A 25,951-nucleotide genomic window follows, 5' to 3' on the forward strand; every position below is an offset into this window, starting at 1 on the left:
CGCTCTCACAGAGAGGGTCTCCTCAGGGTGCCGTCAGCGCGGCAATGTCGTCTGGCGACACCCAGGGGAAGGGCCTTCTCTGTGGGGGCTCCCACCCTCTGGAATGAACTACCCCCCGGACTTCGTCAGCTTTCGGACCTCCGGACCTTCCGCCGCAGGCTTAAAACATATTTATTTAACTGTGCAGGACTGAGCTAGATTTTAAATTACTGGTTTTAAATTGGGTTTTATTTTATATTTTTAATTCTAAATTAACGGGCTTTTTTAGAATAAGTTTTTTAATTGTTTTATATTGTATTTATATGTTTTTTAAATGCCTGTACACCGCCCTGAGTCCTTCGGGAGATAGGGCGATATATAAATTTGATCAATAAATAAATAAATAAATAAATAAATAAATAAAACCCTGGGATATGCAGGCTGCTATCTTCAATTGAGTCATTTAACTAAATTTCAGAGAAGCATAGGAATTGTAAAAATCAGAATCGTCTCTTTTAAAAGGAGTATCTAATCCATCTTATTAGCAAGTGAATGTATGTTGTTTAGGAAAATTGAAGGCAGAGGAGTTTTATTTCTCCTATTTGTTAGCTTGATTAGAATTCCTGCCCTTTTACCTCTCTTTCTCCATTTCCGGCATTTGATATTTTTTTTTGGTAATCCATGGCTCTGGGGAAATTGCTTCTTCCTGTGTTAGAATCTCCTCCACATTTGTAAAGACAGGGTGAGGGGGGTGAGATCACAGAAAGCTGCTCCTTAAAGAAACGTTGCTTAATTTTTAGCAGATGGTCTCGTGAGTAAGAAATCCATCGTAAGTCACAGAGAATAATTAAAAATAAAGATACCATTAGAGAGCATTTCACTGAGGCAGCCTTCGGTGATGCCATATTGGATTTATAAGTCTATATGTCTATAAGTATATAAGTATATAAGTCTAAGTGCTATTGCTATTGCTAAGAACCCCCTAGCATTTACAAACAAGTCCCAAAATTACGAATGTTGTAGCACTATGGCAGTTGTTGCCCTTATGGACTGCAGAGGCTCTACAACGTTTACCCTACCTGTTTACTCCCCCCGCCTCCCCATCCAGGTCTTCACAGACACTCTGGCTGTGGAGACTTAATTACCTTGTGAAGATCTCCTCTCTGTTTCTTTGCCTACTTTGTTGCTTCAGGATTTCAGTGCATTTGTAGAGAACACAGGCCTAATGTACCATGAGATCATGCGAGATCATGCGAGATCAGTAGCATGAGATGATGTTGATGTTGCACTTTATAATAATAATATCAGAGTTGGAAGGGACCTTGGAGGTCTTCTAGTCCAATCCCCTGCCCAGGGGATTTTTCTTAAAAAATTGCAGTGTTGGAGCATTTACAACTTCTGCAGGCAAGTTGTTCCACTGATTAATTGTTCTAACTGTCAGGAAATTTCTCCTTAGTTCTAGGTTGCTTCTCTCCTTGATTAGTTTCCACCCATTGCTTTTTGTTCTAGCCTCAGGTGCATTGGAGAATAGTTTGACTCCCTCTTCTTTGTGGCAACCCCTGAGATATTGGAACACTGCTATCATGTCTCCCCTAGTCCTTCTTTTCATTAAACTAAGCATACCGAGTTCCTGCAACCGTTCTTCATATGTTTTAGCCTCCAGTCCCCTGATCATCTTTGTTGCTCTTCTCTGCACAACATCCTTTTTACATCATGGCGACCAAAACTGAATGCAATATTCCAAGTGTGGCCTAACCAAGGCATTATAAGTGGTATTAACACTTCACGTGATCTTGATTCTATCCCTCTGTTTATGCAGCCCAGAACTGTGTTGGCTTTTTTGGCAGTTGTTGCACACTGCTGGCTCATATCTAAATGGCTCATATCTAAATGGTTGTCCACTAGGACTCTGAGATCCCTCTCACAGTTACTACTATTGAGCAAGGTACCACATATCCGATACCTGTGCATTTTGTTTTTTTGGCCTAAATGTAGAACCTTACTTTTTTCACTGTTGAATTTCATTTTGTTAGATAGTGCCCAATGTTCAAGTCTGTCAATATCTTTCTGTATCTTGAGCCTATCTTCTGGAGTGTTGGCTGTTCCTGCCAGCTTGGTGTCATCTGCAAATTTGATGAGTTCCCCATCTATCCCCTCGTCCAAGTCATTGATGAAGATGTTGAAGAGTACTGGGCCAAAAACAGAGCCTTGGCGTACTCCACTGCATACTTGCCTCCATGTGGATGTAGTTCCATTGAGGACTACATGTTGAGTGTGGTTGGTCAGCCAGTTACGAATCCGTCTGGTGGTGATGCTGTCTAACCCAAATTGTTCTATTTTATCTAGTAGTAGGTTATGGTCTACTTTATCAAATGCTGTACTGAAGTCCAAGTAAATTATATCGACAGCATTCCTCTGGTCTACTAATTTTGTCATTTTGTCAAAGAATGCGATAAGATTAGTCTGGCATGATCTGTTTTTGACAAACCCATGTTGGCTTTTGGTTATTACTTTGTTTGCTTCTAGGTGTTCGGTGATTCGTTGCTTGATTATCTTTTCCAGAATCTTCCCCGGTATTGAGGTCAGACTGATAGGTCTGTAGTTTCCTGGATCTGTTTTTTTTCCTTTTTTGAAGATGGGAACTACATCAGCTCTTTTCCAGTCCTCTGGCAGCTCCCCTGTGCTCCAGGATCTTTGAAAGATATAGTTCAGTGGTTCTGAGATCACGTCTGCCAGTTCCTTCAGAACCCTGGGGTGTAATCCATCTGGTCCTGGTGATTTGAACTCGTCTAGGGTAGACAGATGTTCACTTACCATTTTTTCCCCTATTTTAACTTGTGTTCCTAATCTGTTTTTTGTGGTGCTGTTTTTGATAGGTTGGATTGTTTTTTCCTTTTGTGTAAAGACAGATGCAAAAAATGAATTAAGTAGATCTGTTTTCTCCCTGTTGCTTGTCACCTTCTTGCCACTTTCTCCCAGCAATGGGCCAATTGTTTCCTTGACTTTTTTCTTGTTTTTAACATGTTGGAAGAAGCTTTTTTTGTTATTTTTTACTTTTGTTGCTAGTCTTTATTCATTGTGAGCCTTAGCTTTCCTCACTTCATCTTTACAGGCTCGGGCTATTTGCTGATATTTATTTGCCCCCCTTTCCACTTTTTATATGTGTCGTTTTTGTCTTTCAATTTGTCACATAGTTCTTTATGCATCCATGCTGGTTTCTTTTGAGATCTATTATTTTTCTTCCTCATTGGTATTGTGCTAGACTGGGCTTTTATAATCTCACTTTTCAAAATTTCCCAAGCTTCTTGAGTTGTTTTCCCCTTGAAGATTCTCATCCATGGAATCCTTCTCAAGCTCTCTCTGAGTTTATTGAAATTAGCTCTCTTGAAGTCCAAGACTCTAGTTTGACTTTGTTCTACTACTTGTGTTTGCATAATGTTGAATTCCTATATTGTGTGATCACTTGCCCCCAAGATTCCTATAGCTTCAACACCTTCTATCATTTCATCTCTGTTAGTGAGAATTAAGTCCAATATGGCTGATCCCCTTGTTCCCTTCTCTACTTTTTGGGAAACAAAATTGTCTGCTAGGTTTGTTAGGAACCACTTGGTGCAGAGTTTGTCTCCCAGTTGATGTCAGGGTAGTTAAAATCCCCCATTACTACTGTAATGTGCTTCCTACATACCTTAGTTAGCTGACTAGCAAAAAGTTCATCTACTTCCTCTGTTTGGTCGAGTGGCCTATAGTATATGCCTATGGCAATATCATTTTCCCTCCCTTTAATATTGACCCAAATGCATTCAAGGTAATTTTCGTCATTGTTGTGCTCTATTTCTGTAGAGATATAGTTATTTCTTATATATAGTGCAACTCCAGCTCCTCTTTTATTTGGTCTATTTCTTTTAAATAATTTATATCCCTCTAGCTGTATATTCCATTTGTCAGTTTCATCCCACCAAGTTTCCATAAGGGCAATAATATCATATCTGCCCTCGTTTACTTGAATTTCTAATTCACCCTGTTTATTCCTCATACTCTGTCCATTGATGTATAGACATTTGAGTCCATTTTGAGTGACCTTGTGTTTATTGTCTATATAACCTGTGTTGTGCATGACTGACACTACTTTCTTGTCACCTGTTTGATTAGAGCACATGGTATGGCACTCACTATTAAATGCTTGGTTTTGCTTGATAGCAGGGCTGATAATCTTATCCACACAGACATCTATGCACTGATAACCCTATTAATTTTGGATTGCTGGGGACAGAAATGTTCTGTATCAATTAATTCTCTGTCCCACTCTTTAGTTTAAATGTTTCTCCAGAAAATCTATGAATTTATTGCTAAGTAACTCAGACCCTTTCTTTGATTGATGCAATCCATCTCTTTTGTATAGTTTTTCATTGGACCAGTTGCAGACATCATGACTAAAAAAACCAAAGCCTTCCCTTTTACACCACTCCTTTAGCCACACATTAAACTCCATTATACACTTGTCTTTACCTTTTTGTTCCTTATATACTGGTAAAACCTCTGAAAAGATAAGCCTATAACCTATACTACTAAGTTCATACCCCAAGCTCTGGAAATCATTGTGCACAGAAAGTGCATTCTTTTGGGAAGATCATTTGTCCCAAGATGTATAATAGCATCAATATCACAATCCTTGCTGGCATTCTTGACTATCTTAAGAATACGCCTTGTCTCTGCTGGCAGTAGCACCTGGCAGACACCTGACCTCTTTCAAGACCTCCATATCCTTTCCTACATTTATATGCCTTACAATTGAATCACCAATCAGAAGGTGGCTTCTCTATAGAGACTTTAAGTCTCTATTCTCTGCAAATTGAGGCCTGGACATTTGCAAATGGAGGGAAGTCTTCAGTCCTTCCCTCCATTTGTCATTTCCTTGCCGAAGCCTGAAAGGAGATTGCATTTGTGTAGGCTTCAGCAGCCATTTACAAAAAGCCTTTGTCAGCACTAGCGAAACTTAGGACGTGTGGATGCCTTCCTCCAAAGCTCTGTTCCTACTAGCAAAGGCTTTTTGCAAATGGCTGCTGAAGCCTACAGGAACGCAATCCTCAAATGCTTTGCCAGCGAGAAAGGAGGCCTGGAATGGTATGCAGGGCCCTCTGGGCCTCCTTTTTTTCACTGAAGCCTTCCTCAAACAATTGATTGAGGAAGGCTTTGACAATAAAGAACGAGGGAGCAAGCAAAGAAACAGGCTGGAGAGGAGACAGATCTTCATTAGGTAAGTGACCTGGCGCAGCAGGATTAGGGGGAGCAATTGTGAGGACCCCAGGGAGGGAGAATGAAGTATCTGTGGGTTGGGAGAAGCCTTGACTGATCTTAGGCAGGTGGCCTGTTCCATCACTAAGCCCCCATGGCCTACCCTACCTTGAGATACCTCACATGCACTTAATGAGCCTTGCATTTGATTAGCAAATGTATGGGCAAAAGGAGGGAGAGATCCCATTCAAGGTATGGGATTCACTCCCACAAATGCTAAGGTTACGAGTGGAATGGGCAGGACCCATTACATTCATAACTCGAGGACTATCTGTATTTTCTATTCTCTCTTTGTTACATTAAGATTTTCCATTATGTTTGTGGGTGATTGTGTTTGAAATGATTCCTACACCTTGGAAATGTCTGAGTGTGATTTATTTCTTTTCTTTTCTCCCCCACCCCTCCAAACTTATTTTTAAAAGTACTAAAAAACAGAAAAATAAGCAAAAGCTGGAAATCAATCAACGTAGAGCTAACAAAAATTTCCTGATTTGTAAGAATAATTAATGAGATGATTGTCTCCAGAAGTTGTAGGTGTTTCATCATTACAGGTTTTTAAGAGGAAATTAGACAACCATTTGTCTGAAATGGATAGACTTTCCTGCTTTAGGGACTATTACCTATGTAAGGTAAGTGACCCAGTTGGACAGGATGGGGTGGGTGGAAGAGGGGGAAGCATGAGATATCTTAGTGGATCAGGAGAGGCCTTTGGTGGTCAGAAGCACTAGCCCCCCATGACCTTCCCCACCCTGAGATGATATAGGTGTATATAACTACTTGTACGATTTCATTGATTATGTGTATTTATTATTGATGTTCCATGTATTTAAAATATATTTAAAGGCAACCTACACCTTAGAGAAACCCCATCAAGTGAAGCTTCAGGGAATACTTGCAGATTATGAGGATAGTAACTTGTGGGGATAATTGACCTTGTATTTACATTTTTTTTCTAAATGTCTATGGAGATGCTCAGTCATCTAGGTCATGGTTGTCCCAAAGGTACTGTGTTTCCCCGAAAATAAGACCCTGTCTTTTTTTTTTTTTTTGAAACCCTGAAATAAGCACTTGGCCTTATAGCCATGTGCTCAAAATCCTGATTGGGCTTATTATCAAGGGATGTCTTATTTTTGGGGAAACAGGGTACTTTTTCAAGAGGCAACTGGACTTTCTGGTTTTTGTTTGAAGACATTTGCTTCTCATCCTAGAAGCTTCTTCAGCTCTGACTGGATGGTAGGGAGTGGAATAGTATTTTCTTTCTACAAAAGGATTTCTTGCTCCATAGAATAGAGGGCCTGCATAGCATGGAACTTGCTAAACAAGGTGGCCAATATTATATAAGATCACCTATTGACTTTGAAGGCTGTTTTTTTAAATATGTCTTCTAACTTTGAATGTTTAAAGAGGGCATCCCTTTTTGTTTCGAGTTCTTAACTCTTAATGGCCCTGTTTTTTCTTGATATATCTTATTTCTCAGTCACTTGGATGACTCATGAAGATCTATGCTTTTTGTGTATATTGTCTGTCCCCCCCAGATAATATTCATTTTTGTTGGGAATATGACATAGTGAAATTTTAACATCTCTGCTGTGTTGAAAAACCAGAAAAACTCCAAAGGATTGTTTATTTTGGATGTGTGAGCCTGTTGCTTATACAGTATTACCTTATACATGATATTTGCCTGGTTTGGGGTTATTTGGTTGGCATCGTCCTTCTTATTTCTGCATCACTTGTAATTTATGCCCATATTACAGTCAACGTCATTAGGATAATACCAACTGAAATCTCCTCTGTATCTCTAATTGTTGTTGGAACCACACGGCCCTCGATTTTTTATAGGCAAACATAGGAGATGTTTGTGCACTAAATACTTCATGCCTTTTACCACAGTCAGGGTTTGTTTGTTTGATTTTGTAGATTCTAATTTTGGCTATCTTTTATTTGTATGTGTTGCTGCCTCTTTTTCCTTCATTTTTTTAAAAAACAAAATCTACTCCTTCCTGGTTATCTATCTTAACATAGTTACCATCATTTTTGGTGTTTTTATTTTAATTATTATATTAGGGATTTTGATTTGTTTTTCCATAGTCAGAATGCCTTCCCTATACACTGTATCTTTTGTGAGCTGTTTCTATTCCTTCTTTTCTAAATTGAAACTTCTGTGCATTTGGTTCCTAATACAGTTGCTCCAAACTCCTTAGGCTTTTGTTTATCATTATTTTCTTTTTAGTGATGCTGAAAGGGGATATTTTGTTTGCCCTTTATCATCAAAGGTGGGAAAAAATTATTAGGGACACATGTCATGGATTTTGTAACGTTAACTAACATAGTTACTTTGTATTTACTTTGACTTATTTTATGTTTTTTTTAAATGATGCTAAGGCTCATTACAGACTGGAGTGTAAGAAAACTTTTTATCCTATCGCTGTATGGATTGATAGATAGCTTTTAACATTCCTAAACTGAAAATATAAAATTCCATAATATTTAACAGTGGAAACAGGTCCTGAAACAAAAATTTAAGAAACTCTGAACTAGAGTGACCTTTGCTATCTTAGTTCCATGCAGGGCTTGAAACCAAACATAAAGGAATATATATTTAAGCCATAATAGTTATTAAACACAGCTGGATTCTGAGAACACCTATTAAGGAGGGATGCATCGCAGCCTCCTTCGAGATTGTATGCATAGCCTGTCCTAAAGTCAGGCAATAACAACTTCATAGAACTAGTTCATCGCACCCTTTCGTGCCCCCTTGCAGAAACCAAGAGGGTCATAGGTTGAACCCGAAACTGATAGGATCATGTTAGAAAGCATCTTTTTATAGGGCAAAAGGAATCTGAGACAATATAGCCAGACACTGCTCCAATCGCCTTCAGGGATTCCACCCATCAGGAATCTGAGCAAGTTGATTGTGGAATGTAGCAAATAGACCTGGTTTGATTAATCAGAGTCATAATTACTATTTTAAATATCACTGATACTGCATGACTTCAGGAAAGGTTACACAAACAATCTTGAAGGAGGTTGCTAAGAAGGGGTCTTCTTAAGAGGTGTCCTCAGAATCGGGCTGTGTTTAATAATTAATTTAAGGGACACGGTGGTTCAGGGGCTAGGATGTTGAGCTTGTCAATCGAAAGGTCGGCAGCTCAGTGGTTCGAATCTCTAGTGCTGCCGTGTAACAGGGTGAGCTCCTGTTACTTGTCCCAGCTTCTGCCAACCTAGCAGTTTTGAAAGCATGTAAAAATGCAAGTAGAAAAAATAGGGACCACCTTTGGTGGGAAGGTAACAGCGTTCCGTGCGCCTTTGGCGTTGAGTCATGCCGGCCACATGACCACAGAAACGTCTTCGGACAGCGCTGGCTCTTCAGCTTTGAAACGGAGATGAACATCGCCCCCTAGAGTCGGCAACGATTAGCATGTATGTGCAAGGGGAACCTTTACCTTTACCTTAATAATTATTATGGACTAAATATTTTCCTTTTTGTTTGGTTTCAGGCCCAGCATAGAACTAAGATGGCAAAGGTCTCTCTAATACAGTGTTTCTTAAACTTTTGTTTCAGAACCTGTTCCCACTTTTAAAATATTATGGAAGCCTTTTGTTTGTATAGGTTATATTTATCTGTATTCACTATATTAAAATATTCATATTTGTAAATCTGCTCTAAGTATGACTAAACCAATATCTAATTCATTTTTTGTGTTTAGTCCTTAAACAATTTATTATTCCTTTTCAAAATATTATGCAGTAATGAAGAATATAGTGAATATAGGGTCCTTGAGTGGCTCAGGCTGCTAATGCAGTCTGTTATTAACAGGAGCTGCCTGCAATTACTGCAGGTTCTAGTCCCACCAGGCCCAAGGTTGACTCAGCCTTCCATCCTTTATAAGGTAGGTAAAATGAGGACCCAGATTGTTGGGGGCTATAAGTTGACTTTGTATATAAATATACAAATAGAATGAAGACTATTGCTAACATAGTGTAAGCCACCCTGAGTCTTCGGAGAAGGGCGGGATATAAATGTAAAAAAAAAAAAAGAATGGAACACAATTGTTTTAAATTAAAGATTTGGGGAAAGCAGGAGTCAGTCATGTCCCATGACTGATTGCTTATTTGTACCCTATGCTTATCATTAAGTGTTGTATCATTAAGTGTTAAATTGTACCCTATGACCATCATTTGTGTTGTAAATGTTGTACCTTGATGAAGGTATCTTTTCTTTTATGTACTCTGAGAGCATATGCACCAAGACAAATTCCTTGTGTGTCCAGTCACACTTGGCCAATAAAAATTCTATTGTATTCTATTGTATTCTATTGTATTCTATTCTTACTTCGGAGGCTAGCTTGAATCTCATGGGACATAACACAAGTCTGTCTCTGAATGAGTCCAGTATGTGTTTCCTTTATATCGGTGGCTGGGCTTGAAGGCTGCAGTGGGATTTTGATAATTTGCAGGGTCTTCCTTCCTCCCATATCTTTTTCCAATTTGCTGTTGTACAATTCAATTTCCATGTGTTTTCCTCTTTAATTTTCAAAAGGAGCAAGTCAGAAGAAGCTCCAGGGCCACAAAATGGTTGCTGATGAACTACTGTTTGTTGCTTACCTGTGTCATAGTGGAAGAGGTGATTCTGATTCTTACTATTTCTCCATAGAGCTATGACAATTGACCAATCTCTTGTCCTTCCTGAAGTTAACTGATGATTGCAGGCAATGGTAAAAATAAGATTTGTTTTTTTAAAAAAAACATTTTCTTATCTGAGATCCCCAGGAAATTGCCTCTGCAGAGACTGTTGTGACTGATGGTCATTGATAGTTTTGTGCTCCCTTATCTGTCTTTCAGTAGACATAAAACAGGGTTTGGGTCTAGCTGGCTCAGGACAACTTAAGTTTTTACAGACTGGAAAGAAAAAGTGGGACATTGACTTTTAAATGCAGCTGAATTTTAATCCCAGCTTTCAGATTCATTATAAATTAAAAAATGCAGAGAGGTAGAAGCAGACTAGGAAAGGCACAGTAGGCAGAACTGAAACTGAATTATGAAAATTAACTTTTTGACTCTCTGGTTCTGCCTGTGCATGAAGCTAGTTCCCCCAGTCCCCCTGCTTCTTACATCCATTTTCTTTTCTGAGAAGAGAAGGTATTTAGCTATGTTTTGTGAAAAAACAGGAAGTAAATGGTTCCAGTCAGTAATTTGCAGAAAAACATGCCCAAACAGTATGAAATTGAGCATCCCTGAAACAGTTAAAAGGACATTTGGGGGCAGTGTATATAATAACAGTATATTTTTTTATATGTGGCATGTGGGTTCGAACTGCCACTTTCTGGATGTGAAGAGTGTTCAATGGCAGGATAACCTTAGCAAGTATGAAAGGATAATACAGGGTTAGTTATTGTTTTCTTGTGGACTTTTTCTGGTCAAGCAATGGAAAAATTGCTTGCAGTATCTTCTGCCTCAAGCATTCACTGGAAACACTTGATTTGGAGACACGTAGGTGTTTCAGAAGAAGTGCTAAATTTGCAAAACATCGCAACACAAACTCTAGCCCTTAGATATCCCTGTGTGCAACATTAGTACAAAAATGCAGCTTGTGTTATGACTTCACAAAAAGCCTTTCACTATTTTTGTATTGGAAATAGATGTCTACACAAACACAGTTGTTCCATTTTGGTCAGCAAAATATCTCTGACCAGGTTGATTTTTAGCAAAGCCTCTGTACTTGCCAACAGTGACTAGATCTCTACTTCAAAAAGGATTTTTTTAAAAAAATACTTTGGTTTTCAAAATGCAGTATCTGAAGGTCTTTGACAGATGTGTTCACTGGGGAATAAAAACCTCTGCAGCCCTTACCACAATGTATCACTCTTCCAACCTGGTGCCTTCCAGATGTGTTTGAATTAAACTCTTGTGGTCTTCACTCAGCTTTGGCAACTGGCCATGCTGATTGTTTAAAATCAACCCAGCTGGAGGGCATTTAGAGCTGCCATAGACCAAAAACATAATAGATGGAAAAGGTTATTCCTGAGAAGTTGGTTATGCATATTAAGCTAAAAATGTTACATCTGTAGATTTCTGTACTGTAGAAATTTGAAAACACACTTTTTTTATGCTCCTGAAACAAAGAAGTAATATGCTAAGTCAAAAATTTTTTTAAAAAACACCCATAAGTATTAAACTTTTTTTATTATTTTGAAAAGTTCAGCATCTATGTTTGAAATTCTTACGTAAGGATGCTAGATACATTTTTTAAAAACATGAGCCTAAAGAAGGAAAATCCTAACTGCAAAACTGTAAATCTCAGTAGGAAACATTATGTCTTATATAGCTAATATATTCCAGATATTTTCACCATAGCCATCTTGGTAAGGAATTCTGGGAGCAGTAATCCCAGACCATTTGGAGGGTCCTGGGTTAAAGAAACTGAAGCAATGTAATGCTAGATACTAGTTTATCAGATTCAATTCTCTGTCAGCTAGCCATTTGGGAACAAGAGCAGGAAATGTTCAATTAAAAAAATGCTATTTGGGGAAGAGAATGTCAAGCAAACTCAAGCCAGAAAGCCCATCTACTCACAAATTCATTTAATTTCTCAGCTCTTTTTGCTTTTCTTTTTATGGTGTGCCTCAAATTGTCTCTGCCTGCCTTCTCCCTTCTCCCCATTTGAACGTCTTTGATTCAACAGTCCCAGGGAATCTGGAGCTTGTGAATGCCAATTTTTAGTAGTTTCTAGCAGAGCGGCTACAAACAAGAGATAGCACATTTTAAAAGCTTCTCTAGAGTGGAATTTTTACAGTGGATCCTGGTTGCCCCAGGAATTGGTGTCCCTTTGGTTAAGTCAGCTGTGGCTGACCAAGCTGCTAGCCTTTTCATTCTTCACATGGATGTTCCCCCAAATCCCACTTCTCTGATCTGTCTTGGTAAACGCCAATGTCTTCATACGTATCAGCTAGTTCAACCGTCAGCCCCTGTTAAGAAGAAAAATGGAACCAGCCAATGAATAAAAAGCGTGTCAGCCAGGGCAACACAGCACTTTGTTTGGAGAGGGGGAGGGGTAGAAACAACTCAATTTTGTTCTTTCTGCATACCAGTAAAAGGACTGCTCACCATATGTCCTATGGGGATATAAAAATAATCCTCTTCAATGAGACAAAAGGCCCATCTAGTCTGGATCTTGACTGGCAGACTGTTCAGCCAGAAGTCAAGAATGAAAGAAGCTGACTTGTACAATTTTCAGCTAGATCCATAATCCATCCAAGACAGAATTATTTGTTTAAACTGGCAATGGCTCCCCAGAGTTCCAGATAGAGTTTTACCAAGCCCCTCCTGGAGAAAATGGGAATTGAGCATTTCTACATATGAATAAAGACTTCTCCATGACTGGCTACAGTTCTCTGGCCTGAAGATGACAGGCAAGCATGGAATATGAAGAGAAATGCATACATTTTTATGTGGTTAAGACTAAGAATCTCTCACTCTGTTGCTTACCTCATAAGTATGTTCCTCCCCAGAGGCATCTTTTCTGTCACTCTAAAGTGGTAGAGAGAGATATAATCAAACTTCAGTTAGCTTGATGTTTCTTCTGACAATCACTTGAGACCCATTGGCTAAGCATTCCTGATCCTTTTCCTTTTTTAATTCTTGCTGAGGTTATTTATCCAGTAATCTTAGTGTTTTATAAAAATATCATATTTAGAAAATCTTTGTTAATGGACAAAAGAAAAGCCTAACTTATGTAACTGGAGAAGATCCTTTGAAATGAAATGTGATGATTTGAAAGAGAATTTTCTTTCTGGTCTCTGTGCTCACTTTATGGTAATGTCTGGTTTTGAAATATTTGAGATTGTTTCTGAAGTCCATTTGATTATGGGCAAAACCAAGAAAACATTTTGCTCACCATCTTCTTTGTAAGGTCCTCTTACCGTACCTTCCTGCTTGGGCTTTGCATTCATATTTTTTACAGTATATACTGTATGCTTCATCCTAAGAAAACCACTTGACTTTACCTCAACCCATTACCTCGGCTTCTGCTTTGAGGATTTATTTCAGTGTCTGTTTATGATGGGAATTGTAGTTTAATAAATCTGGAGGATGCCAGGCTATGGCATCCATAGGCATGGGTGAGGTGAGGTGGGGGGAATCCATGGCTCAGAAACAAGCTTAAAAGCAGGAGTTTTCTCAGCCTTCATTGATTTAAGCAGATTTGAGTTGGCTCAATTTGTTGCTTCTGGAGACAACAATCTTCAAATACCTAATCATTTGCCAGCTTGTATGTTACTGAAGTACTTCAAGTATTTTCTCATTTATTTGTCCATATTTTACATGTATTCATTTATAAATACAGCAGAACATGAAACAAGAATCATAGTCATGCCAAATATATTATTACTGGCACTATGTACCAGTGAAATATCTCCAAATTTCTTCCAGAAGAGCCAGATCTTAGTAGCTCTCCAGAATGAAAATAAGGAAGAGCCCACCTTTGTATCTGGAGTCAACTGTTCGAGAGGAAAGGGGCTGATGATAAGAAGGTGCACCCTCAGACACTTGCAACTGGATTCCTGCAATGCTTCAAAATGCTCCAAAGTCCCTCTCTTATTCATGGAGAAATCACCCACATGCACTCATAGCAAAATCACTATTATAATCACAAGTTTGATTATAGTCTAGTGGTCAATCAAGGCCCCAACTGAACTGGTATTATGAATATTCCATTCACTCACCTTCCCTTGGGTTAGCAACACAGGTATGCTCACAAAAAGGACAAGAAGAATTGTCTGGATTAAGATGATAGCATCTTTCACATTGTGGCGACTCTGCACTTGCTCATAGGTGCTGATACCTTCAAAACAACAAGATGAGCCCACTTCACTTCTGTGCTTTGTTTATCATAACGTGATTGTGTATCAGTCTATCCTAGGACTACATTGACAGAAATATCCAGATTTGATCCCTGTTTTCATTTCTATCTTTGAAATGAAAATAATCCTGTACTATACTCAGCATAGAATTCAGATCCTGTGATGCAGTTTAGGTACCGCATGTGTATACCTAAATATCCTTTAAATCCTGTAAATTGATAAAGAGGATACGGAGGTTTTGAAACAGGTCAGATGTCTGCCAGGTGCTACTACCCAGCAGGGACGAGGGGACATATTTTTAAGATAGCCAAGAATGCTAGTAAGGACTGTAATGTTGATGCTATTGTACATTTTGGCACGAATGATCTGTCCCAAAAACATGTACTTTCTGTGCAGAATGATTTCCAGAGCTTGGGACAGGAACTTAGTAGGATAGGCTGTAGGCTTACCTTTTCAGAGGTTTTACCGATATATAAAGAACAAAAAGGAAAAGGCTAGCTTATATTCAATATTCAATGTTCAATGTGTACTTAAAGAAGTGGTGAAAAAGTGAAGGCTTTGGTTATATTAATCATGATGTCTGCAGCTAGTCCAATAAAAAACTGTACAAAAGAGATGGTTTGCATCCATCAGAGAAAAGGACTGAGTTCCTTGGCATTGAATTCACAGATTTTCTGGAGAAACATTTGAACTAAAAAACAGGAACAGAGAATTGATTGATACAGAACATTTCTGTAACCTAGCAATCTAGAACTAATAGCATTATCAATGCATGTAACATAGATGTTTATGCGGGTAGGAATAGCAACCTTGCTGTCAAGCAAAATCAAACATTTAATAGTGAGTGCCATATCATGTGCACTAATCAAACAGCTGGTAAGGAAGTAGGGGAATTCAGGCACAAAACAGGTAGAAAGTAACACAGGATCAGCCAAAAAGAACTCAAATGTTTATACACCATGCACAGAGTATGAGGAATACACAGGGGGAATTAGAAATTCAAGTAAATGTAGGCAAATATGATATTGTTGCCATTACCGAAACTTGGTGAGATGAAATAGAGGAAATAGAGGAAATTTTTGCTAGTCAGTAAACTAAGATATGTAGGAAGCACATCACATTAGTAATGGGGGACTTTAACTACCCTCACATCAACTGGGAGACAAACTCTGCACTAAGTGGAAGATCAAACAGGTTCCTGACAAACCTTGCAGATAACTTTGTTTCCCAAAAAGGAAATAGGGGGTCAGCCATATTGGATTTAATTCTCACTAACAGAGATGAAAAAATGATAGAAGGTGTTGAAGGTACAGGAACTTTGAGGGGGAGTGATCATGCAATATTGGAATTCAGCATTATGCAAGCATGAGCAATAGAACAAAGTCAAACTAGAGTCTTGGACTTTAAGAGATCTAATTTCAATAAACTTGGAGAGAGCTTGGGAAGGACGACACTAAACTGATAGGAATAGCCAATACTCCAGAAGATAGGATTAAGATATAGAAGGATCTTGACGAATTTCAACATTGGGTGCTATCTAACAAAATGAAATTCAATGGTGAAAAAAGTAAGGTTCTACACAGGCAAAAAAAGCATATTTTTTCTTGAGAGAGCTGAGGTAGTGCAGTGGTTAGAGTGCAGTATTGCAGGCTACTGCGGCTGACTGCTAGCTGCAGTTCAGCCGTTCAAATCTCATCAGCTCAGGGTTGACTCAGTCTTCCATCCTTCCGAGGTGGGTAAAATGAGGACCCAGATTGTTGGAGAAAATATGCTTACTCTATGAACTGGTTAGAGAGGGCTGTAAAAGCATTATGAAGCAGTATATAAATCTAAGTGCTATTGCTATTGCTGTAATGCACAGGTACAGTATATGTGGTACTTTGCTCAATAGTAGTAACTGTGAAAGGGATCCTGGAGTCCTAGTAGACAACTATTTAAATATGAGCCAGCAGTGTGCTGCAGCTGCCAAAAAAGCCAACACAGTTCTTAGCTGCATTGACAGAGGGATAGAATCAGGATCACGTGAAGTCTTAATACCATTTTATAATGCCTTGGTAAGGCCACACTTGGAATACTGTATCCAGTTTTTGTTGCCACGATGTAAAAAAGATGTTGAGATTCTAGAAAGAGCAACAAAGATGATTAGGGGACTGGAGGCTAAAACATATAAAGAATGGTTGCTGGAATTGGGTATGTCTAGTTTAATGAAAAGAAGGGCTCAGGATAACATGATAGTAGTGCTCCAATTTCTCAGGGGTTGCCACAAAGAAGACGGGGTCAATCTATTCTCCAAAGCACCTGAGGACAGGACAAGAAGCAATGGATGGAAACTAATCAAGGAGAGAAGCAACCTAAAACTAAGGAGAAATTTCCCGATAGAACAATTAATAAGTGGAACAACTTGTCTCCTGAAGTTGTGAACACTGCAACACTGAAAGTTTTTAAGAAAAGATTGGACAACAATTTGTCTGAAATTGTATAGGGTTTCCTGCCTAAGCAAAGGGTTGGACTTGAAGACCTGCAAGGTCCCTTCCAACTCTTTTATTGTTCTATTCTATTCTATTCTATTCTATTCTATTCTATTCTATTCTATTCTATTCTATTCTATGACATGACATGACATGACATGACATTACATTACATTACATTACATTCATTGTGTGACTAGCTAAGACAAGGTGTCAGTTATGAACAGACAGAGTTCCAGATATTAGCTGGTTTATTTTTCTCTGGGAACAGAATGTATGGCCTTGTGCCAAGAAGTATTGTCCATACATACTGTAGTGACACCCAAGCTTGTAGCATCAGAGAAGGCAGTATTTAGAAGATTAAAGACTTACCCATGACTTTGAGTTCAGTACCACATGATGTCTTCAATGAGTCCTTGATCTTACAGTGGTAGATACCATTGTCGGTGTGCTGGAGTTTATTGATCTGCATCATTACTATTGAAGTATTTCTGGTCACATGGACTCTGGAGCTGTTCATAATCTCTTGGGAGTTGCCTTGCTCAGTCTCTTTATGCCAGCTTGCCAGAGAACCAAAAGAACAGCTAAGGGAAATTCGGGCCCCCCCTCTTGCAGCAATGAAGCGTGTATTTATCACATTCATGAAAGTGGTTGAATCTATGTAAAAGAAGAAAAGCCCACAGTAGAGAGAGAAAGGTGAAGCAGGATGGAAAAGAAGGGTAACTATCTTTACTGGACTTTCTGCCAATCATCTCCAGCCAGGTTGCCTCTAGAAATGCTGCATTACTGGGTTCAATAAATGCAGCCATCATCTGGACTATGTTAGACTAGGAAGATAGGTGGCTCTAAATAAGCTATTGAAGCACGTATCAAGTTCCAGCTAATTCCTGACTAGAGGAATGAGTTTGTCAATTCTTCTGCACTGGACATGTGGAACTGTTCTTTCCTAGGAAGGTCCTTGTATCTTAAAAGCTTTGTGGCAAACATTTATGCAATAGGTGAAGACCTTCCCAAACCCGTGGAGAATTCCAGGGTGGGGAGAGCTAGTTTTGATTGGGATACATATTTGGTTTGTGTTTTCATTCATCTACACAACATAGTCGATTGGGTCTCCTAACCTATTTTGCTTTGTCTTCACCCTTGGAGTGAGATTGGCAGATAGAGCAGGGAACTAGATAGAGTCAGGCACTGACTGATCCTTTCTCAGTTTTGGCTGAGGATTTTTAGGATTTGAAGGGCTCATCCTCATCTCTTTGGATGAAAAGGTGGCCAGATGGGGGAGGGAAGGTTTTGGAAGGGCTTTTTAATAAAACACAATACAGGTGAAAATACAATCCTTAGTTCGGTCCCCCGACAGAGTCAAAGGTCCATAAGGCACCTAGTGACCTGACATAAATGTGAACATTGGGTTCTTTTACAGGACCTAAATTGTTCCAAAAATTGCAGCCATACAGCTCTAGTGATGGCTCAAATTCAGGCAATCATTTTACAAGTAACAAATAACAGTCTTGGAAAAAAGATGCTGCTAGGGAATTTCAGAATTAGGAACTGGAAGACAATTTTTATCCTGAAAGTACAGATATACCTTGTTTTTGAGAAATGTCATTTCTTTCACTAGAAGCTTTGGTGATTGCCATACCTGGGGAAAGAGGAAAAATGCTCTGAAAAACAGCCAGTTTACCCATTCAACTAAAATTGAAATTGGTGCTCTTTGATGTTTTGTCTGTCTTCTGTGTCTTCAAGCAGAATGATCTAAACAAATGGAGGAAAAAAAATGAAGCAACATTTCCCTCCCCCAAATTCACTTCAATAAATTTTGATGCTGGATATGCTTTCAGTAGTGTCTGGGTGTGGAAATGATAGGTGAAGATGGATATTTTGAATATTGCATCCAGAGATTCAGCAGTTCCAATCAGAGTTCACTGCAATCTGACAAAGGCTGAGAGAGCAGATAGAAATTGGTCTTTGGCAGGATATAACAAAAAGACTTAGTGCATCCTCCAAGGGAGATAAATAGACAACCATGTTAACATGCTTCCCTTCAGCCCTTTAGCTGCCAGAAAAGTACACTGGCATCCGTTTTTTGTGCCTCAACAGACGAGCCCTATTCTGATTCAGAAACCGGGATGGCAGATGTTCTCTTTACAGTTTCAGTGTGGAACAAGATAAAAAGTTGATATGTGGATTCTCCTGGTTTCATTTCCATCACCATCACTGAGCATTATTATTGTTTCAAAAAAACCCAACCACCAGTTGCTGTCCTTAATATCAGCGATCTGAGCACCTAAGGGAGGGACTTTACCCTCTTCTTAAGTTGCCCAAGTCATGCATGAAGCCCGTGTCCAAAATAGCCATTCAGATAGCCATAGGCCTAGAGGAGATATGCAGAGTGAAGAAGAAAACACAACTGATAATGAGGAAATTCCGTCTTCACCTATGCTGCAAGGGAATGGCCATGCCTGTGGTAGGCAGCGCAGAGGTAGCCTGTGGAGAAGGTAAAATGATGTTCCCCAAGTAATAAAAACAATAGAAAGTATAGTCCCAGAGCGATATCAGTGAGGAGGCAACAATGGGGGGCAGAATGGTGAAAGCAGAATTACTAGGAAAACCAATTTATTTTATACATACATTGTGATTTGTATGCATGAGCTGTGGAGTCACACCAAGCCACAGATGCCTGAGCAGCTACTTGAAATAGCTTGTCAGCAAAACAACAGAAAGCCTGTAAAGCACTCACTAATGACAGAATCAGCAGAAACAATTGGCAGAGTCTTTCCTGATTTGAGTCCAACTTCTCTGGAGCATGGGGTTGAAATTCTTCCAAGAAAACATCAGTCCTGTTTTTATACTGAGGTTTAACACTCTTTCAACAAGCACCATTTTGTATAAATGAGGAGCCTGTGTAGGCCTGACAAGTGGTTTGGAAAGTGATGGCCAGGCCTTATGCATGCAGATGTTTCTGTGGAAGCCAGGGATCTGGCATCTTCTGCCACCCAGACCAAAACATTCGTGGAGGACCTGGAAGGACCAGCCATCCGAGGTGGGGAGTGCTCTCTGCAGCAGTTTAATGGGGCTAAGAGATTCTATACATGTATAGGCCACCAATCCCTGACCATATCACCAGCTGCATCTAAGATCAGATCCATGGGAAATATTGTGCTGGGAGCAGTCCTACTTCAAAACTAGAACTGCTGAAAACACCATAAATTGCCTCCTCTGTGAGCTGGGGAATGATAGGAAGATAAACCTTATGAAGACACTTATATAAAAGCTGCCATCAGGGGGGATGGGAGGATGAACCTTCAACCAAAGACGTTTTTTAATGAGTTGTGTAAGCCAGTCTGACTTTTTAATTTTAATTTTTAATTTGTATTTTGTCAAGCATGTATTTTATGACAGATACAAGTGGAAACATAATTATAAATACATGAAACCAAGACCAAGATGGGCCATGGCTTTCTAATTAAAAACTACAGGGACAATATCTACCTAAATTTTGCTGGGGGATAGCTGGAAGATCGATTCAGGACTTCTCTACTCGTCATGGCCTTTCTCTAATCCCAGTTCATAATCAAAGCTTGCTGACCTCAGATTTTTCTAAACCACCAAAGCTGAAGTGGATTTTTTCAAGTTTCTTAAGTACCTTAGGGACAATTAAGCTGATGATTCAAAAATAGGAGTGAAGGTTGGGGGGTCTATCTAGGCACATTCTCTGAAGTGGCTGATGGGGGGAGGGTGTCACATGGTGAGGAGAGAGTGCTTGAAATAATAGTTCCTCTTCCATCCCAGGTTCCCTACATGGTGTGTTGGCAGCCCAGTTTACAGATCACACACATGGGTGCTAAAATGGGAGATCAACCGTCATCAGGTCAAATACAACAGTGTGCTGGCTGACATTCCTCTAGTTCAGGGGTATTCAAACTTTTTATACCTACCGTCCACTTTTGTATCTCTGTTAGTAGTAAAATTTTCTAACCGCCCACTGGTTCGTGTTCACTCTCACAAATCTAACTGTGTACTGACCAGTGCGACCAGAAGCAAAAGAGCCTGCACCATGTATCGTTGTCTGCCCATTCCTCTCGCGCATCATGGATTGGGGTTGTGGGGGGCAGCTACCAGCTCTGCTTATCTGTTATAGCTGGGTGGTGTGAGGGGAGATGCACAAGCTATTCTGGGATGAGGCTCTTTTGTTTGCAGTTGCATTATAGCGCCATTTAGTTTCACTTACATAACGTGAACTAAACTTATGAAAAAAATTTAAAAAGTCAATTAAATTAAAAAAAAAGGAAAGTGCTTCAGTATCAGACAAAACCCCTACCGCCCACCATGAAATCTGGAACGCCCACTAGTGGGCGGTAGGGATCAGGTTGACTACCACTGCTCTAGTTTTTCCACTTCAATCCTTGCTACCTCAACCTTCCTTGTCATGAAGAGGGGAACTGGGTCAGCAAGTCTGCAGGGGTGGTGGCAGGGATACAGGAGATGTCTTCCTGTAGCTCAGATACTGCAGGCAACCCAGAAGATTGGCAGGTGCTGAAGAGGGGAAGAGCTGAGTAAAACTGAATAGTACTTCTTATGAACCTTGGCCACCCAGATAGGTTTCAGTAGCAAAAGCACTATACTGAAAGGCCTGCCTCTCAGCCCCCACTGATGGGCACAACAGCAAAAGAACTCCATGGGGCAATTTTATTGGATCAGGTGACATTCCGAGTTATATCTAGAGGACGTAAGGAATGCTGGAGAGGAGAATCTCTCTTACTCAATTTAATAACACCCAGTAAGCTTCTGACAGACAGCTAAGTCCTCCTCTCTAATTCATTTGTCAGGACCTGCCTCTTCTCTTGGCCCCGGAAGGGCAATTGGATGGTTTTCTCATGGATGAGAAAACTCACCAGTCTCTTAACTTGCCTTGCACTGCACATTCTCCCCTCTTGTTCCTGAATTGGATTCCATCCTACAGAGATAGTTGTGCCACCTCATGGACAGAAGACAGTATGTTAAACTGGCTGTCTTGATATGCTGCCCTGAGAAGAGCAAGTGGCAGAAAGAGATTAAGTGAGATCTGAATCCAGAACCTAGGATTTGCAAGGAAGCTTTTCAGACTAGAGTATTTATACCTTTGAAGACAAGAGACCCTCTGATCTATTCCCTCACAATTCTGACTTTCTATATTTTCAAGACTCACTGTCTTATTTCCTACAATGGTATATTTGCCAATTGTATATTCTTAACTATGATTTACTGATAAACTACAATTTACTGGATTCATTGCATATGTTAAGCAAAAATACAACTAACTATATCATGGCTTAGTATGCTCTGTAAACCTAGCCATTGACTGAGTTCATGTATCATGCTAAACCATAATGTTATTTGATTTTGCCTTAGTGTACTGAGTGAACATAACAACTATGGCTTATTCAATAATCCATGATTACGTAGAACATGAACTAGTGTGATGTGTGAATCTACTTCATAACAATCTTTCTAAATCTGTATTCTTTCCATGGGCTAACTATTTTTTTAAATTATTACAGGAAACAATATAATAATGTTCATTTTTCACTTCTTGTTATTTGATCATTCTTTAGGCATGCTTTTTCAGTACAAGTTGGGGGTTAAAGATCCCGTCTTGTTATACTTAATCTCTGCCCTGGAAGATGAAATCTGATCAATTCTATTTGTGCATTTACTAAAAGGTAAAATGTGCAATGTCAGGTAGCTCGAGTCCAGTATTATTATTAGGCTGAAATGTAAGGATTATTTGGAAGGAAGCTCCTTTGCATTTAAAAAAAACTTACTTTTAAGCTTGGATTACATTGTGTGCACCATCATAAACGCTTTAGAAATAAAATGAGAGAAATGTATGATTCACAACAGCCATGTATTTTAGAGTATTCCTGGTCTTAATTTGACAAAAGCCTCATTTAGGCCAGGAAGAAGTTTGAAAAAAAGGACAGGGACCTATATATTAATTGTTGGATAAAAAACCTCAAATAATTCTATTTTACATCCAGATTTGCTGAAAGGATCTCTTTTACACAAGCAATAATTCTTCCGCTGCATCTGATTATTCAAGGTGGATAAAGAAGTCTCAGTCCTTCCATCCTTTTATTCAGCCCAAATAATTTACGCCCATTTTCATTGCTTTGCCCTTCTCTGGAGAGCTTCAGAAAGAAAGTTTCTCATTTTACAAAGCAAACACCAAACGTGTCAGCTTCTCTCCCCATTCAAAGCAGCTGGACAGGAAGTGTTGCAGTTCTGGTAACACAGTCCAATGAACACAGTTTTTTCTTTTCTGTTTCTGTGAAATTTCCCCTGAACAATTTGGGGGGGTGGAGGAGGGGGATGAAGAAGGTTCTGGCCTCTTTCTTAGACATTTTTCCATCTCCCACCAAAATCCCCAAATAATATCTGCACCATCGAGAAAAAGACCATACTATCTTTGTAAAATGTGGCTTCAGGTATTTAGTTACAGTTTTGTAAAACTTCATTTCTAAAAGAAAACATGCTCAGTAACTTAGAGGATGCCATTATCTCTCATTTGGTACAGTATTACTTTTATTGAATTCTCAGACGAATTTTCTGCTGATCCCTCTGTTAATCTGGTTTTATTTCGTCCCCTCCACTTCTCTCTTTTGGTACTTTTCACTCCAATCTCAGAATAACTGGAAAATCAACCTCTGTCTTTTCCAGGTGGGTTTCAGGTTGTGTACCTTGTTTATTTATAAATAAAATCTTCACCTGAGATCCAGCTCTCAGCCTACTATGAATTTAGACCAGATTTCTCAACATGGTATCCTCTTTATGCCTTAGCAATACCAATCTTAGTCAACTTGCAGTGTGGAAATTCTAGTGCTAGCATCTGAATGGCATCAATTTAGAAAAGCCAATGAACATAGTTTTTATCTATTTATTTGCTGATTTAGGTCCTATTGTTCAATTCAAAAGATTAGCCTCATAAAAGAGAAAGGGAAACACATAAAAAAAGTCAGCTAACATCCTTAAGCTACCTAGGACTTTAAACCGTCTTAATCAATGGATTTGGCCAAAGGAGATGGAAGAAACCGTACCTGTCACTACAAGCAAGAGCCCCAGGGTGGCCCCAAAGTCCTTGCAAATCCGGAAGGAAGAAGCTGCCATAGCTGAGCAAAAGCTGAGATGGAAGGAACTTGTATCTTGGATTGGATTTAATCGGAGGTTTGCGAAAACACCCTCAGCCGTCACTTTCTTCTTTCTTTTGACAAAGAGCTGAGGCTCCTGGGCTGAGCTCTAGTTTCCTGTCCATGTAAATTCAGTTGTCATAGGACAGTCCCTTGGGTGACTTGATTGGCAAGAGCTGCACTTAGTGACTCGGTCTCACATGGAAAGTGGAGGAAGTTGTTCTGCTTCACCACCTTTTCTCTTGTTGTGGATATTTATTTATTTTATTTTATTTATTTATTTATTTTGTCGAGTACATATTAGATAATATATATAAGCATGAATTGACTACATAAAGTGAATACAATTAAAGGTAACATTAGGACAGGGAAGGTAGGCATGCTGGTGTTCTTATACACGCTCCTTACAGACCTCTTAGGAATGGGGTGAGGTCAACAGTAGACAGCCTTAGTTAAAGCTTTGGGGGTTTTGGGATGACACGACAGTCAGGTAGTGCATTCCAGGCATTGACCACTCTGTTACTGTAGTCATATTTTCTGCAATCAAGTTTGGAACAGTTCACTTTAAGTTTGTATCTATTGTGTGCTCATGTATTGTTGTGGTTTAAGCTGAAGTAGTCATTGACAGGTAGGACATTGTAGTACAGGGGTAGTCAATCTTTTTATACCTACTGCCCACTTTTGTATCTCTGTTAGTTCTAAAATTTTCTAACCACCCACAAGTTCCACAGTAATGCGCCATGTATTGTCATCTGCGCATGCCTCTCGTGCATCGTGGATTGGGTTTGGGGGGGCACTGGCTACGAGCTCTGCTTGTCTGTTACAGCTGGGTGATGTGGGGGGAGATGCGCGAGCTATTCTGGGATGAGGCTCTTTTCTTTGCGGTCGCACTATAGTGCCATTTAGTTTCACTTACATAATGCGAACTAAACTTATGTGCAGGCAATACAAATAGTATATTTTCAGAAATTTAAATTGTCACAGGGAATTTTATGAAAACCTAATGAAAATGCTTTTAAATAATGGTATGAATTTTTTTAAAAAAGTCAATTAAATTAAAAAAAAGGAAAGTGCTTCAGTATCGGACAAAACCCCTACCGCCCACCATGAAAGCTGGAACGCCCACTAGTGGGCAGTAGGGATCAGGTTGACTACCACTGTTGTAGCAGATGATTTTATGAGCTATGCTTAGGTCATAACGGCGGCGTAGTTTTAAATTTTCTAAACCCAAAATTTCAAGTCTGGTGGCATAAGGTATTTTGTTGCGAGCAGAGGAGTGGAGGACTCTTCTTGTGAAATATTTCTGCACACGTTCAATTGTATTAATGTCCGATATGCAGTGCGGATTGCAGACAGATGAGCTGTATTTGAGAATTGGTCTAGCAAATGTTTTGTATGCTCTGGTTAGTAGTGTAATATTACTGGAGAAGAAGCTACGCAACATTAGGTTTACAACCCTTAATGTCCTTTTGGCGATGTTGTTACAGTGGGCTTTGGCACTTAGATAATTTGATATGAGTACTCCAAGGTCCTTGACAGAGTGAGGGCCATCTACAAAGTCATGTCCACTTAGCTTGTATTTTGTGTTCTGACACTGTTCTGGCACTTTTTGCCAATGTGTAAGACAGAGCATTTGTTGGTTGAGATTTGGAATTGCCAATTTTTTTGACCATTCCGATACAAAGTCAAGGTCTTTTTGAAGGGTAGCAGCATTGTTGATAGTGTTCAATAGTTTACCATCATCGGTGAAGAGAACTCAGTTACTTATAATATGATCACAAAGGTCATTATGTATAGTATGAAGAGTGCTGGTCCTAGAACGCTTCCTTGGAGGACACTGCTATTAACAGTGCAGGATTTGATAAGGTGCTCCCTATTTTGACCACTTGTTGTCTGTTTGACAGGAACGCAGTTATCCAATTATGGACGGGTCCAGAGATGCCGTAGGATTTTAGTTTTAGAAGTAGTTTGTCATGTACCACTGAATCAAAGGCTTTAAGGAAGTCTATGTAAATTGCATCTATTGCTTTGCCCTGATCAAGATTTGTAGTCCATATGTTTTTGCAGTATAGTTTTATTTTATTTATACCATGCTGTTCTTTTCCAAAGACTCCAGATTGGTGGCGTCTTCCTTCCTGCATAAAATTCATAGAATGGGAATTTCCCTCTCTTCTGACTGTTCCTATGACCA

The 25,951-nt window shown here is 39.3% G+C and overlaps 1 protein-coding gene across 1 annotated transcript; it reads right to left on the minus strand.

Moving 5' to 3' along the window:
- Positions 1-11,439: 11,439 nt before the first annotated feature.
- CD79B (CD79b molecule) lies at positions 11,440-23,816 on the minus strand. Its single transcript, XM_058181780.1, has 6 exons — positions 23,671-23,816; positions 18,183-18,236; positions 16,970-17,254; positions 13,992-14,110; positions 12,757-12,798; positions 11,440-12,236 (listed from the first exon to the last, which is right to left on the minus strand). Exons 1-6 carry the CDS (start codon positions 23,738-23,740, stop codon positions 12,138-12,140), a joined length of 669 nt encoding a protein of 222 aa, XP_058037763.1. The 5' UTR covers positions 23,741-23,816; the 3' UTR covers positions 11,440-12,137.
- Positions 23,817-25,951: the final 2,135 nt, after the last annotated feature.

This window comes from Ahaetulla prasina, chromosome 4 (assembly GCF_028640845.1).
Source record: "Ahaetulla prasina isolate Xishuangbanna chromosome 4, ASM2864084v1, whole genome shotgun sequence".
In the NCBI taxonomy this organism is placed as follows: Eukaryota; Metazoa; Chordata; class Lepidosauria; order Squamata; family Colubridae; genus Ahaetulla; species Ahaetulla prasina.